General features: G+C 26.9%; 1 protein-coding gene across 1 annotated transcript in view; it reads left to right on the forward strand.

The window, feature by feature from the left end:
- LOC100214482 (ATP-binding cassette sub-family A member 2) overlaps positions 1-14,674 on the forward strand; it is a 130,758-nt gene that overhangs the window by 11,997 nt on the left and 104,087 nt on the right. The window contains exons 3-7 of the mRNA XM_065794365.1: positions 1,232-1,364; positions 9,583-9,719; positions 9,842-9,951; positions 12,770-12,838; positions 12,961-13,032. Coding sequence (XP_065650437.1) covers positions 1,232-1,364; positions 9,583-9,719; positions 9,842-9,951; positions 12,770-12,838; positions 12,961-13,032 — 521 coding nt within the window. The remainder of the gene's footprint in view (positions 1-1,231; positions 1,365-9,582; positions 9,720-9,841; positions 9,952-12,769; positions 12,839-12,960; positions 13,033-14,674) is intronic.

The following is a 14,674-nucleotide window of genomic DNA, read 5'->3' on the forward strand; positions in this document are numbered from 1 at the left end:
AATCATTCCTATTAAATCTCTATAGTCTTTGTCAATTTTAAGAGCATCAATTAACAACTTAACATTCTGATGATAGATAGAGACACAAGCACTGAGTGCCAGACGAGTTTGTGGTTACACACCATCTTGGGCGAAAGCTACAAAACTTTGAAAATCCAACATTTAAATTTAGAGTGTTCAGATTTAAATGCTAGACAAAGTTCTTTTAAATTAATCAATATTAGTCTTACTTGCATGTGTTGCCTGTACCCTATACTGACAAAATCTTTTTTTCCAGGCATCATTCATGTGTACTCGTCACTGATAAAAGCTGTGAACAAGATCAATGGTTTCATGGGAAAGTGACTTTCCTTTTTTTTGATGATAGTTTATACAAAATTCCATTTTTTTTTTGTTTAGCTTTTTTAGCCTATTGTATAAGGTAAATAGATACATTAAAAAATTCTGCAGATTTTGGGAGTGACCATGATTCTCGAGTTAATGTTAATATCTGTATTTTTGCGGAGAATGGTGTCACATTTTTTAGTTTATCTTTTAATTCGTTTAAAAGTGAGTTTAGATTGTCAATTTTATGGCTATCAACTGAAGAAGTTGGTGGTATACAAGATGGTGTCAATCTAATGATAGGATCAATATTAAAAACTTTATTTATTTTGTTTGTTGTTGCTTCAGTGATTTGATTAAATTTTCTTTTGGCAGCTGGTAGCTGTTGGTGTTTTGGCACTAATTTAAGCTTAATAGGTGACATGCCTATAGATATATACACCAAGACTTTCATTGGGAGATGCATGTTGTTCATGTTCAGAGTCAACCCTGCTATAGCATTGATCATTTTGATTCTAATTTTTTATTTATACTCAGTTTTAAGAGTTATTGCCATTGATAGCGATATCTTCACATTTTCTATAACAAAAAAAAGAAACTGTCATTTATAATAACTAATGTCAACTAAAGTAGAAAAACACTTGTTAAAGATAATTTTTAAAAATTATCATTAATAAGTGTTTTATTATTGCCCTAATGCAATTCCAGGGATGTGGTGGAAGTGGGTTACAGGAATGTGGTGAACATGGATTCCAGGGATGTGATGGAATTTGAATTCTACTACTACACCATTACCACATTTATCTCTCAAGTTTCTTGAAACAGAAACTCAAATGATAGTTAAACTTATTTAAGTTCTAATAACTAATTTGTTTAAAATTAATATAATTAAAAATTTTTTTTTTAGGGTCTATATACTTTGCACCACGTGCGCTTCCATCTGCGGGAGCCTTACCCTTTGTTCAATCACTGTTTTGTAATTATAAACTAGATCGCTTTTTCACAAAACCACAGGATATTCCTGATATTTCACAAACAATGTAAGATTTTTTTTTTTTATTAAATATTTTATTTTTAAATTAATAATTGTTTTTAAACATCAACTTGTGCTAATAACATTAAAACAAAATACACTGCAAAATTTGAGATTGTTATAAAAAAAGATTAAAGTTAGAAATATATGAAATTTAAAACTCCATACAATTGAGCTACCAATCTGTTAAAATTTCAAGATACTCCACATATTTTTTTTGATTGATGCCTGCTATGCCTACCATATTTTCTATCCGTTTTATCTAATAGAAGTTTAATTGGGTTAGAATCAGGGCTACTTTGTAGAAACCAAATCGTATAGTTCAAAATTTTTTTGAACAATATGATTTGGTCTCTATAAAGTAACTTTAAAAAAAATTCTAAAAAGTTTGAAATTATGGTTATGATAATTATTCTTCTGGAATATGAATCCAACATCATGTGATCATAATTCAGATGTAGTTGTAAATTTTTTAAGAATTCGATTGGGTGCTTGTTTAGTTATTACATAAAAAAAAAAATTGAAATAGTTTGAACTCGGATCTTTCACAATAAAGTGCTTTGGAAATTTTTTTTGTGGTACGAAGCTCCCAGTCTTTTTTTGAAATCAAAGGAATGACAGTTCAATCCAACATACTAAGTTCTTATTGGTTTTTTTAAAGACTAATGTGCAGGACAGGTTTTTGCTTATGTTTATTTTAAAGCAAGTTTTTGTGAGTTGTCTTTACTTTCTTTCGTTGCTTTAGCTTTTTTCTTTTTAAAAGGTTTTGATGACTTTGTTATGAGATGAATTGAAAGTGATGTGAATATCTTTTGAAAGTGATGTAAATATCTTTTGAAAGTGATGTGAATATCTTTTGAAAGTGATGTGATAATCTTTCGAAAGTGATATGAATATCTTTTGAAATTGATGTGAATATCTTTTGAAAGTGGTGTGAATATCTTTGGAAAGTGGTGTAAATATCTTTTGAACTTAGGCTTAGTGAATTTTAATTAATTTTGTCAATAAATTAACACAATTAATTTTATATTGTCATTAAATAAACACAAACATTGACAAAATTTGTTACATTACTTGCATTTTGAATTTCAATTAACTACCTCTTGAAATCTGGAATATTGGTGTTAAAAATGAGTAAGAAAAAAAGTTAGTTGGATCGGATCACTCTTTTACTTCTCTCAGGGTAAACTTATAAAATGTTCAAAAACTCCAAATATGTATTTATTCCAAATATAGTTGTTAATCTATATTTTTAAATAAAAAAGGTAGTTTTTAAATAAAATTTTTAAATAAAAAAGGTAGTCAAGACAGAATTAGAATACTCTTGCTGTTATATTGCATAATATAGTGTTTAAAATGCAGAAAAAGTGAATCATTTTGCTGAGAATTATTTGCATATTTAAACAATCATACTCTTTTTATGGGCAAAGATGTAAAAGAGCAAGGAAAAAAGATGAAAATAATAAAAATAGAGCAAACAAATATGGCAACCGGTTGTTTTTTCTAAATTGAATTACATTAAATACTAGTGATTATATTAAATACTAGCGATGCTGGATGTTATTTAGAATTATTGAACTTTAAACTATTTAACAGGTTTATCATCTTCAATAACTATACTAAAAATTGATATCAATATTTTAATAACTTAGAATAAATTATACTTAATTATTTAATGGTAATTTTATCATCATCACTTAAAGCTACTTTGTTCCCTGCAAAGTTGAAGAATTTTTAGAGCTGAAGGACTCAAGTTAAAGAATATAGCAAGAAGTATCATTCATATTCGTTTTTTTATGTTAGGATTCCATAAGAACATATAATTTATTTTTCACATGAGTTTAAGTAAACCATTTTTTTAAATTTTATTATAGTATAAGTTACACATAATATATTATTTATCTACTTCTAATTATATAGCTATATCGTATTTTAGAAATTTTATTATTATTGTTATTAGTTATTATTTATTATTATCCTTATATTTTCTATTATTTTTATATTATTCTGTATCATTTTATTGTTTTTTTTTTGTATTGTATTGATTTATTGTATTATATCATATTGTATTATTTTATCTTTTGCTTATTTTGTATTGTTTGCTGTGGATTGTATATATTAAGTGGTCAACATTAAATTACGTTACACAGTTTTCAAAAGTTTTTGACCCCTCCCCCCCTTGTCATAATTTTGTGACCCTTTAGTAACAAGTCCCATATTAGTCATCACAAAACACAAACCCCTTCCCCCCGCCCATAGAACATAATGTAATTTATAGATGACTTCTAAGTAGTGCATTCTTATACTATATAAGACTTAAATTTACTCTTTAAAATCAAGTATAACATTTGTTCTTATAATACCAATAATATCTAGCATATCATTTACAATATTATCTTTAGTTACTATTTAACTACTATTTTAATATATCATGTTAGTTACGTTTAGTTACATGATGTATCTTTAGTTACGTTTAGTTACATGATGTATCTTTAGTTACGTTTAGTAACATGATGTATCTTTAGTTACATTTAGTTACATAATGTATTTTTAGTTACGTTTAGTTACATGATGTATCTTTAGTTAGTCATGATGTATACTTAATAGCAACCTCTAGTTTAGTTTTGTCATCTAAATATTTTTGTTAAATCTCATATATCCATTTTATCTACTATATCTTTTAAACTAACTTTATCCTCTATCAAAATATATTCAGAGTATTTTTTTTAAATTTAAAATAAATTGTGAATGCTATGATACAACTGAATACAATAATATTATTAATAAAGGTACTATAATTTTTGTTTATATTAATATATCATCTTTGAGCTTCTATATTAATGACATTAGATGTCTGCTAGCTCTTATGAAAAAAAAAACCCAAATATCATTGCAATATCTGAGACTTGCTTAAAGCAAAATCGAACACTTAAAACCGATTTTTCATCAAGTGGCTACATCTTTGAACATGCTGAATGTTATTCAAGCAAAGGACACTTCGATATATAAAATCAGACTTAAAGTACAAGTTCATATCTGAACTTTAAATTCTAAAACTAAAAGAACTTGAATCAACCTTCATTGATATCTTATTCCCAACTGAAATATTATAGTAGGATGTATTTACTGCCGTGTATGTGCACAGTTAAGTTTAATGATCACTTTATACAAGCTCTACATGACAAGTTGTCTTTAGAAAATAAAAGTGTAGTGATCTCAGTGGGCTTTAACATTAATCTTTTGAAATTTGACTCTTGTAATAATCTAACTTTCTTGATTGACATGTGCTCCTTTTCTCTATCCCCATTTTTTTACCCAACCAACTAAAACTATCCCCAATCCAAGATAATAGATAATATATTTTTAAACTTTTACAAACATAATTTTGTATCTGATAACCTTAAAATATCTCTTGCTGACCATATTATGCAGTTTATAGCTTAGCCTAGTAAGAACTTGAAACAACATCAAAGAAAAATATATCATTGTTTTAAACACTTTAATGAAAATTTCTTAAAAACCTAAAAGATGCTGAATGGCAACCAATAAGGCATCAAGAGACAGTATAATATCAGTAAAATCTCCTCAAAATTTTTAGACCTTATAAACAAAATACTTGATTCTCATGCCCCTTTTAAACTATCTTCTAAGAAAACAAATAAAAGTATATTGAAACCATGGATTACTGTTGGAATCATTAAATCAATACATATTAAAAATAAACTTTAAAAATTTATAAAATATATTTAAAAATAAACACAAAAAATTTATAAAATATAAAGATGAAAGTTTAAATTTTATCGGAATCAAATAAGCAACTTATTAAGATATTCAAAAAAATCATTTTGATCAAATATTGTAATGAAAATTTAAACAATCTTAGAAACACCTGGAAAAGAATAAAACAGATTATTGCGATAAAGCTAAACAACCATAACAACATTAAAAGTTCAGCTATAAACAAGCAAATTATAACTAATAAGGTTTTAATCACAAAATTGTTTAATGATAATTTTACCACAATTGCAGAAAATTTTCTGAGAACAATCTCTCCTAGGCATAACTTTAACCACTACCTTAAAAACCAAAATCCTAACTCCTATATAACTCCTGTTACACCTCAAGAAGTAAATAGTTATATAATCATCATGTACCCTAGAAATAACACTGGGTTAAATAGCATCTTTACACAAATATTTACAGTTGCATTAGAAAAATTAAGATTTTTGCAAAAACAATGTACAAATCTAATATTCTTTATAGTCTTCAATTTGATTTTTGCAAAAGCAACGTACAAATCGAGTGCTTATTGATATAACTTAGACAATATTTGAAGCACTTGAACAAAAAAAGCTGTTTGGTACTGTTGATTGTGAAATTCTGATGTCTAAATTAAATCATTACAGTGTCAGAGGAGTTGCCCTTAATTGGTTTAAGTGGTACCTCTGTATGCATTCTCAGTTTGTAAGCATTAATAATACTTTATCAAACACTAGATTTACATATATTGATGTTCCATAAAGTACAATTTGGGTCCTCTCCTTTTTGTCATTTATATAAACAATTTTTCCAAAACATAAAATTAAAGCACAAAACATAGAATTTTCTAAAACATTTTGCTGACAATATCTTATTGAAACTCTCTTAAAAAACTCAATAAAAATCTTAATCATTTGTATGGTTCAATGGCTACGACCAAATAAAATTTCCTTAAATACCAAAAAGTACTGTAGATATGGTAAAATAATTAGGCATTATATTAGATGAAAGTCTCTTATTTCCACAACAATTAAAAGCTATGTCATGCAAACTAAGTCAAGGTAATGGGATTCTATTTTCTCAACTATAAAACATTGATAAATATTTTGTATGCCATATTTAGTTCCCACCTAAGGTGTGGTTGCCAAATATGGGGACAAAATTTAAAAAAATAAGTAAATATGGTATTTAATCTACCAAATATTAATCATTTCACTTCTGAAACTTTCTCCTAATTTCAATAAAAAAAAGTCTAAATAACTTTTAAATATTTCTAGAAATCTTTTTAAAACCAATATCAAAAAGTTTATCCTCTATAAAACACAAATTTTTAACACATCATTATCATTGTCTTATATCTTCATTTTGTCTTGACTGTTTTTCTAAATTACAACTGTTTTTAGTCTTTCTTTATTTTTAAACCTATTCAGTTATCTCTTCTTCTATTCCTTTTTCTTCCACATATACACATATTAATATGTGTGTATAAATCAAAGTGTATATTTATATGCATGGATGCGTTTTGTGTATATATGTGTGCACACACAAGTATATATGTGTATATGAATATATTTACTTGTCTATGTGTGTTTATTTGCATGCATATATATGTATTTGTGCGTATATATATTAGGGTTATGACTTTTTTTCAAACCCATGCTCCTATAATGTAGTTTGATGAAAAAGTTCACCCTGCCATTGAAAAATCGATTTTGACATAAGTACTACTATGTAACCCTGTGGGCACAAGACGTATTTTAAACATCTAAAATATATATTAATGCATTTTAATAAGTGTTTTAGACGTTATAAACACGTCTGGTGCCCACTAGGAATATGTAGTAGTACTTATGTCAAAATCAATTTTTCAATGGCAGAGTGAACTTTTTTCAAAAGATATGCAAATAATAGTTCATTTTGTGCTTTTTAGGTAAAAGTTCATCAAACTACAGTACAAGAGCATGGGGTTGAAAAAAAGTCATAACCCTAATATATATATGTATGTGTATATATGTGTGTTTATAAATGTATATTTGTGTGTCTTTACATGTGTATGCTTGTGAGTAACTGAATTTATAAATGTAGGTATAGTCTCCTCTTTATAGCACTCCCCCAAACTGCTACTTCTATGCCCTTATTTTTTTGTTGTTGTTTTGGTATTATTATCATTTTTATTGTTGTTAGTATTAATTTTTATTACTGTTATTATTAATTTTTATTGTTGTTAGTATTAATTTTTATTGTTGTTAGTATTAATTTTTATTACTGTTATTATTAATTAAATTAATTCTGTTATTATTATTCAAATTATTTTAATTATTACTACTATTATCGTTATTTATTTTGATAATTGCTTTATACCATTGCAGGTCATTACTTCTTATCAGTTTTTAACTGTTTGTAATTGTTCCTCACTAATGTATATATATATATGCTGTTATTAAAGTGAAAATATATTAATTGATATGTTTTTTTTATAATTTATGTAATTATTATTGAATTTAAAAAACATTAAATTTTTAATTTATTCATTCAAATAAAATTGATTTTTTTGATAAAATCTTTTTTTCTACTGCAGAAAGTCAATCAACCTCTTCATGGACAAGTTAGATCTTTTTTCTTTTACAGTAAATCTAGCTTTATCAACAGTAAGCAATCTGTTCTGAATTTCTTCTTTGTTATACTTTGCAGCTCTCGCAACAGGATCATTTACAAAAGATAAAGATTTAGCAAAATCTTTAGTAATAATAAAGGTAGTTTGACTGAACCAATACTGTGGTGAGAGGGTAAGCCAGTCTCAATCCTCCTCATCCTTCTCATCATCATCATCATCATCATCATCATCATCATCATCATCATCATCATCATCATCATCATCATCATCATCATCATCATCATCATCATCATCATCATCGTCATCATCATCATCATCATCATCAGCATCATCATCAGCATCATCATAATGAAAAACCTAATTCTATCCAACATCAAATATAAAAATTGATCAACTACTGATAATAAACTTGGTTTTTTATACTTCAATGGATGATTTGTTAATTTTGAAATAATCAGAGTATGTGCTGTAATCTTTTCTTTTCATTAGCAAGAATTTATGCAACAGAGATAGAGGTACAATTGTAGAATCTAGATACCAGTTATGTTTTGGCAAATGATTTCAATACTGTTTCAGCAGCATCTGATTTGATATAAACATTTTTCTATGGCTGCATTTTATGTATTGATAAAGTATTTAAATATGGGGCTTTGATAGTCTTGTCAGACTGCATATATAATTTTGCATTAAAACACCCAATGAATTTCACCATGATATTTGTTTCTTCTAAAAGTCATTTAACTTTTTGAAAAATTTTATGTTATCAAATAATATTTTACTATTGAAGTGAATGATGGATATTTCAAAACTTTTAAAGCAGCTTTAATATCATGTTCTTTTAAAGCATCTTTAATATCATACTTATTAATAAGTTTACATTTTTTTATATGTGACAAGACTGTTGAAATGCTTCAATGTAATTTACTCATATCACCACCAGCTTTATGAACATAACATACAAGCTTCTGAAGAACTGCAGGAGGTATTACACTAATTCATGCTGCAAGAGCAGCACTACCTTTATAAATATCTTTAGAAATTGTGCATGTAATTGGTTTTACAGAATTTCTTTTCTCCTTGTCAAGTCTTCAGGTTCAAAGTTATTGATATTTCAATTTTATTTTCATTCATATACTTATATACTGTTCTAAGTTTAGTGTTCATTCCAGACTATTGTCCTTTTTTTTTTTTAAATTTTTATTTCTAATACCTTCTCCAGACATTTTAATATACTTTATATCATCAGTTTTGAGGACAAACTTTCTATAGCTTTCTTGATCATCCAAAAACTTCAAATCTTTGGTTTTATCTTTATCCAAACTTTTCTTGTCCATCATTTAGGTATCTCTAAGAATTGGTGTACCAATCCAAATTACTGTTTTACTCTTCTGTATAACATTGCTTTGTTTTTTAAAATCTAAAACATTTGTTTCACATTCGTTAGGAGTGCATATTTGATATTGTAAAATTTTTTCAGTATTTCCATTTGAGTTGGAAGTTGCATACCAATTAAAAAAAAAGAGTTTTTACCTCTGTAGATTATATACATATTTTAATACTTAATCTATTGTTTACTTTAAAAGTGAATTTTCCCATCCAAAACATTTCTTTTTTTATAGAGTTAAAGATAGTTTAAACACATAATATTATTACATATAGTGTAGTCTACAATACATTATTAATAATGACATATAAATACTTTATGGACTGCACAATATTTAAAAACTGATTTTAAAATAAACTAGGGCATTATCATTTGATATAAAAAGTACAAATAAAGAGGATATTTTACAAAATATCAGTAATTTTTGTTTTGCAGTATAGATTTTTAATAGCAAGAAATGTTTTTTAGATTATATAAGCTGGTGCATGATTTTGGACCGATTGTAACAAATGAAACAAATTTACGTAATATTGAAGTACTTTCAAAGGAATTATCATCAATTTTTAACGATTTTATAAATACTTCAAACATTTTCAATACAACAGGTAAATGAAAAATAAATTTCTTTTTGAAAAAATTAAATTTATAAGAAGAATTTTTTTATATTCAACATTGTAATGCAGTTTATTTTTAATTTTTTTCTTTCTTAAAATCGTTATTTGTTTAGAGTTTCCTATTGAAAAGCTCTTTTTTAATAAAGATGTTGCGATAAGTTTATTAACAAACATAACTCTTGAAAACAGCACAGCACAAGCTCTTCTCTCGAGCAAAATTAAGGTAATAAGTTGTTTGTGGTTTTTTAATGTTTAAATTTAATTTTAAGATTAATTTAAAAAGAAAAATTTTAAAAATAGAGTTAAAAATTAAATAAAAATAGTTATTATATTTTTTTTGAATCTTTAAAAGTGATGTTCATTGTTTAAGTATACTCATTTTTAATAAAAGTGCTGTTCATTGTTTAAGTATAGGGCAATTCCATGTGAAAGCATCCAGTTTTTTTTATAAAATGCAACCCTAACTCTTAAGTGCTTAATAAACAGCAGTTGATGCTTAATAATTTTCGAAAAATTTTTCCTCTCAGTCTGAGCTTATTAAGACCCCTTCTCCTGTTTATTGAATTATATTCACGGAGGCGAGGTCCCAAAAAAGACTCCGGTTAAAAGTCACAAAAAGGTTATTTCCTTGTTTTTAGTATCCAGGAGCTCTAAAAATATAAAAAAGCTATGGACTATTACTGGGAAAAATACTTTTAGTTTTTTTCCCATTAGACCTGCAGTCTTAAGGTAAAATTAGGACTCCAGGCTTAAAAATAATAACTTCCAAGCTATCAAGTCTTATGAATTTTTTTCTTTTTGCAGATCATAAGTCAACAAACATGTTTAGAGCTTCTGGACACCAGAGACCAAGAAAAAATAGAGATATATAGCTGTAGTCCTTTTGGGAATCCGCATCACTAATTTTACTTGTTGTGAACAAAGAAAATGTATCTCATAACTAAAAACAAAAAATAACTTTTATTTATTGTTTTTTAATTTTTGAGACCATTCAGGTCATAAAAATTAAAAAATATACTCACTTATTGAAATAAAAATTCCTACCCTCCTGTTTATTAATAACCCCCATTCTCCCCCTCCTTCTTCCTTTCCTATCTCCCCTTATTTATTACATGTGAACGAAAACTTGATTTGTCTATTGATTGAAAGAGTTTAACAAGTTTATTAGGCTAAATTTTATTTGATTATGTGACCAGTATGTTTTATAATTATTTCTCTTCCTTTATTTACAACTTCCTTCACAACTCTAAATCCAATTGAAAAAGATAGCACAAAATTAGAAACATCACCTCCTGAATTGTTGTCTAACGAGAAGTCCCTTGCCTATTGTTGTGAGAACTGTTTTCTTTAAAAATATTTTAAGGTGAAAAAAAAAAAGTAGATTATTTATATGTTATGATATTCTAATGATTAAATTCTGACTATGAATTAGGTTTTAGGCTTAATTTTATAAACTATTAAATGCCAAATTAAATAAAATAATAAATGCTCTGTCATATAAAACACATCGTGACACATATAATGTAGAAAGTGATAAAATAATAAAATGCAGAAATTGATGGGAAACAACTTTATTAAATACTGAGTTTTTTTACTAATAATTGTCTCATCCAAATGTTGGCCACTGGTCAACAAAAAGCAACTGTTTATTATTCATAACAAATAATTTAGTAAAACTTGTTTTGCCCATACATCTCCATTTTTTAATTCAATTCACCCACGTTAAAATTTTAATAATTTTTTGAAATTTAGGATCGGAATTTATAAAGTTACCAAGAAAACAGAAAAAGCAAGTCAAGGAACAATTTGGTATGGTCAAAGCTGTTTCAGTTTCATTACTGTCAAGTTACTCTCAATTGCTTAACACAATGTGGGATAGGAATAAAAGGGTGGATGAAAATTTTTACCAAGTGTAATAAATGGGGGGAGGTGAGAAAAGGAGGGTGTGTGGGAAGGGGGGGGGGGGAAGGAAGGAGGTAGGGGAGAGGGGGAAAGGGGTAGGGGGTTAGGTAGTCTTAACAAACATTTTTTAAGATCTAAACAGGTCTCAAAAATCATAAAATAATAACTGAAATTTTTTTTTTAGATTCGGAATGCAGTTTCTTTGTTCATAACATGTAAAATTTAACAAATGGGGAGGGGATCTTGATAAGCTCAGAATGGGAGAGAAATTTTTCAAAAATTATTAAACATCAACTGCTGTGTAACTGTATGCACAATATCAACTGCTGTGTAACTGTACACACTTAAGAATACCACCTTTTTTTTCCTTTAATTTTTTATAATTCCTGTTTTTTAAGTAACAAATTTAAGTAAATTTGACCATGTTTTTTTTTTGTTTAAGAAATGACCACTCTCCAATTCTTTGTAATAACTCTAACTAAACTATTCAGGATGACATCTGAGAAAAAAAAATCGAGCTACATCAGCATTTTTGTAACTAAACTTGCCCGAGTAAAATTGCGATAAAGGTTAAAATTGCAGGTGTTATGTTTATTTTTAAATATTTTAAGTTGTTTTATTGGATTCCTTGCCTCAAAATATGCAAGTTTACACATTTTCAGCTTTCCATTACACACAGAACAGATACAATAACCAAGTCCATTTTTCAAAATGGTAGATTTTTGTTGGTTCGAGGCAAAGTTTGAAGAGTCATATCTTTGAAGTTGTTTGGAATTAGATGATAAAATTTTGAAAATGTTTATAACTTATTAAAATCTATTAGTGGTGTAAAAATCAGCAAAATCTGAGACTGAGCGATTCCATGTGAAAACATCCAGGGTTGCATTCCCTGGATGTTTTCACATGGAATCGCTCTATACTTATTTTTAATAGGACTGTTCAGTATTTAAATAAACTTATTTTTAATAGCGCTGTTCAGTGTTTAAGTATACTTATTTTTGCTCTGACTTTTTATTTTTGTTTAAAAAGACTTTGTTTAAATTTTAGATGTTTTAAAATTTAAGTTAGTTTGACAAATCTAATTACAGTAATTTATGATTTGTAGAAATTACTGTACACTTTGGTTCGATTGTTTTTAGATTAAGGAGACATTTCTTCATTTAGCTGGTTTTGATTGGAACAAATTAAACCCATTTAATCTAATGCAGGTTGGTTGTTTTTTTAAACATCTAAATATAATTATATGTCTAATATATTACTGATAAATTTAAGGAGAAATTTTTTTATATTTTTATGTTTGGGATAACTAACTATATTTTTTTTTAAATAGGATTTAAAAGACCATTTTTGCTTTAACGATACATTAGGTGACATCCTTGAATTTCCTGTTGCTGTTAACAAGGTTTTACTTGTTTTATTGTTTAATTATTTGATTGTTAGTTTTTTTGTGCAAATGTTTTTTGCCAATTGCCAAATATATTAGTAAGTTCGAAAACTAAGTTTTGTTTTTGATTTTTTGCTTTTATATATGAAAGTGTTGCAATGTTGTTTGTTAAAATGTGATTTACATTGTCAAAACCTCTTTTGTAATGTCCTTTTTAAGTACTTATTTATCTCAGACTAAAAATATATTACAGTATATTACAGATTAGATTAGTAGAGTCGATTGCCATCCCCTATTGTAACAGGATTATAGTAGGGGATTGCAACTCCTGCTTAAGAACCTTAAGAGGGCTTCAGTACATATATTGACTGACTAAATAGGTTTTAAATACAAGGAGTGTTGCTACATTGACTAAGGGTTTGGTCTGGTGCAGCTTTTTTTTCATTGTTCATTTTTTTTTTCTTCTTTTTCTGAAAAAACTGTATGGAAAAAAATTAGCAATAAATAAGTGTTTTTAATCTAGCCGTGTTAAAGATATTTCAATTGGACAAGTTTTAAAGTTTGAAAAGTTATTTTTTCTGCATTTGTCTTACACTTTTTGTCAACAGCTCTATTTTCTCTACAAGTACAACACTATTCTGTAGGAATGCGTATTGAAGGAAAAAACTATTAGCTAGGTATTAAACAAACTTGAGATTGAATATAAAAGATCACTATATGATTTTAACAAACTAATTTTAGATGCTTAAATATAAAAGCAATTTTGAAAAGTTTAGTTAAGCAATGATAGTTAAAATTCTTGATTTCAGAAAGATAAAAACCTAAGCCTTTCAAGTTGCAAAGTTTATTTGTTCCTTTGTTCCTTGCCTCAATGCAAACTCATATCATTTCTTATAATAATTTATCTGTTTACATTTATAATTTATTAAAAAAAAAGAAAGATTTTCATTTTAATGTAATCATTTTCTCCTTAATTTACCTTCTTTTTCTTTAAAAAACTGTCATTTGCAACCAAATCTCCATAAAATTTGGGAAAATGTCTCCTTAAATCTCCTTAAAATCCTTACTTTTAACCTTAGTTTTAATAGCGGTTAATTTTAATCCTGCATAAAGGCCTTTATAGGAAATCATTACTAAAGATTATAAATGTAGTTCTTAAATTTTATTAATCGATGCAATAGAAAAGAAGTAAAAAGAAAAAGTAAAAGTTTACCCAGTCCATTCATCTTACCCAGTCCTCTAATCTTACTTAGTCAACTTGGTTACTCAGTTCGTTTAACTTACTTAAACACTTGATGCTAATTTCTTCTTGAGTAGGATGATGAGCACTGCATCTTTTTGAACTTACTTAAAGTTTTTTACTTGCATCACTTTAGACTATACAACTCCTTTTTGTTATTTTCTAAGGGTATAACTAAAATACTGAGTATTATTGTTATCACAAAAGTTTTGTACTATTATTTTATAAAAATGCTTTACATAAATAAAACATTTCAGGTTTAACATTTTTTACAAAACATGTTACACCTGGAACATATTGCTACTCCTATTTGCTCTTTATGAGACTAAGTTTAAATTTGCTGTTTCATCTTTGGATGTCATTGTTTATGACTCGTAAAAACTCTAATAGTCACATGTTTGGTTTTATTTGACATATAAT

Source organism: Hydra vulgaris, chromosome 03, assembly GCF_038396675.1.
Source record: "Hydra vulgaris chromosome 03, alternate assembly HydraT2T_AEP".
In the NCBI taxonomy this organism is placed as follows: domain Eukaryota; kingdom Metazoa; phylum Cnidaria; class Hydrozoa; order Anthoathecata; family Hydridae; genus Hydra; species Hydra vulgaris.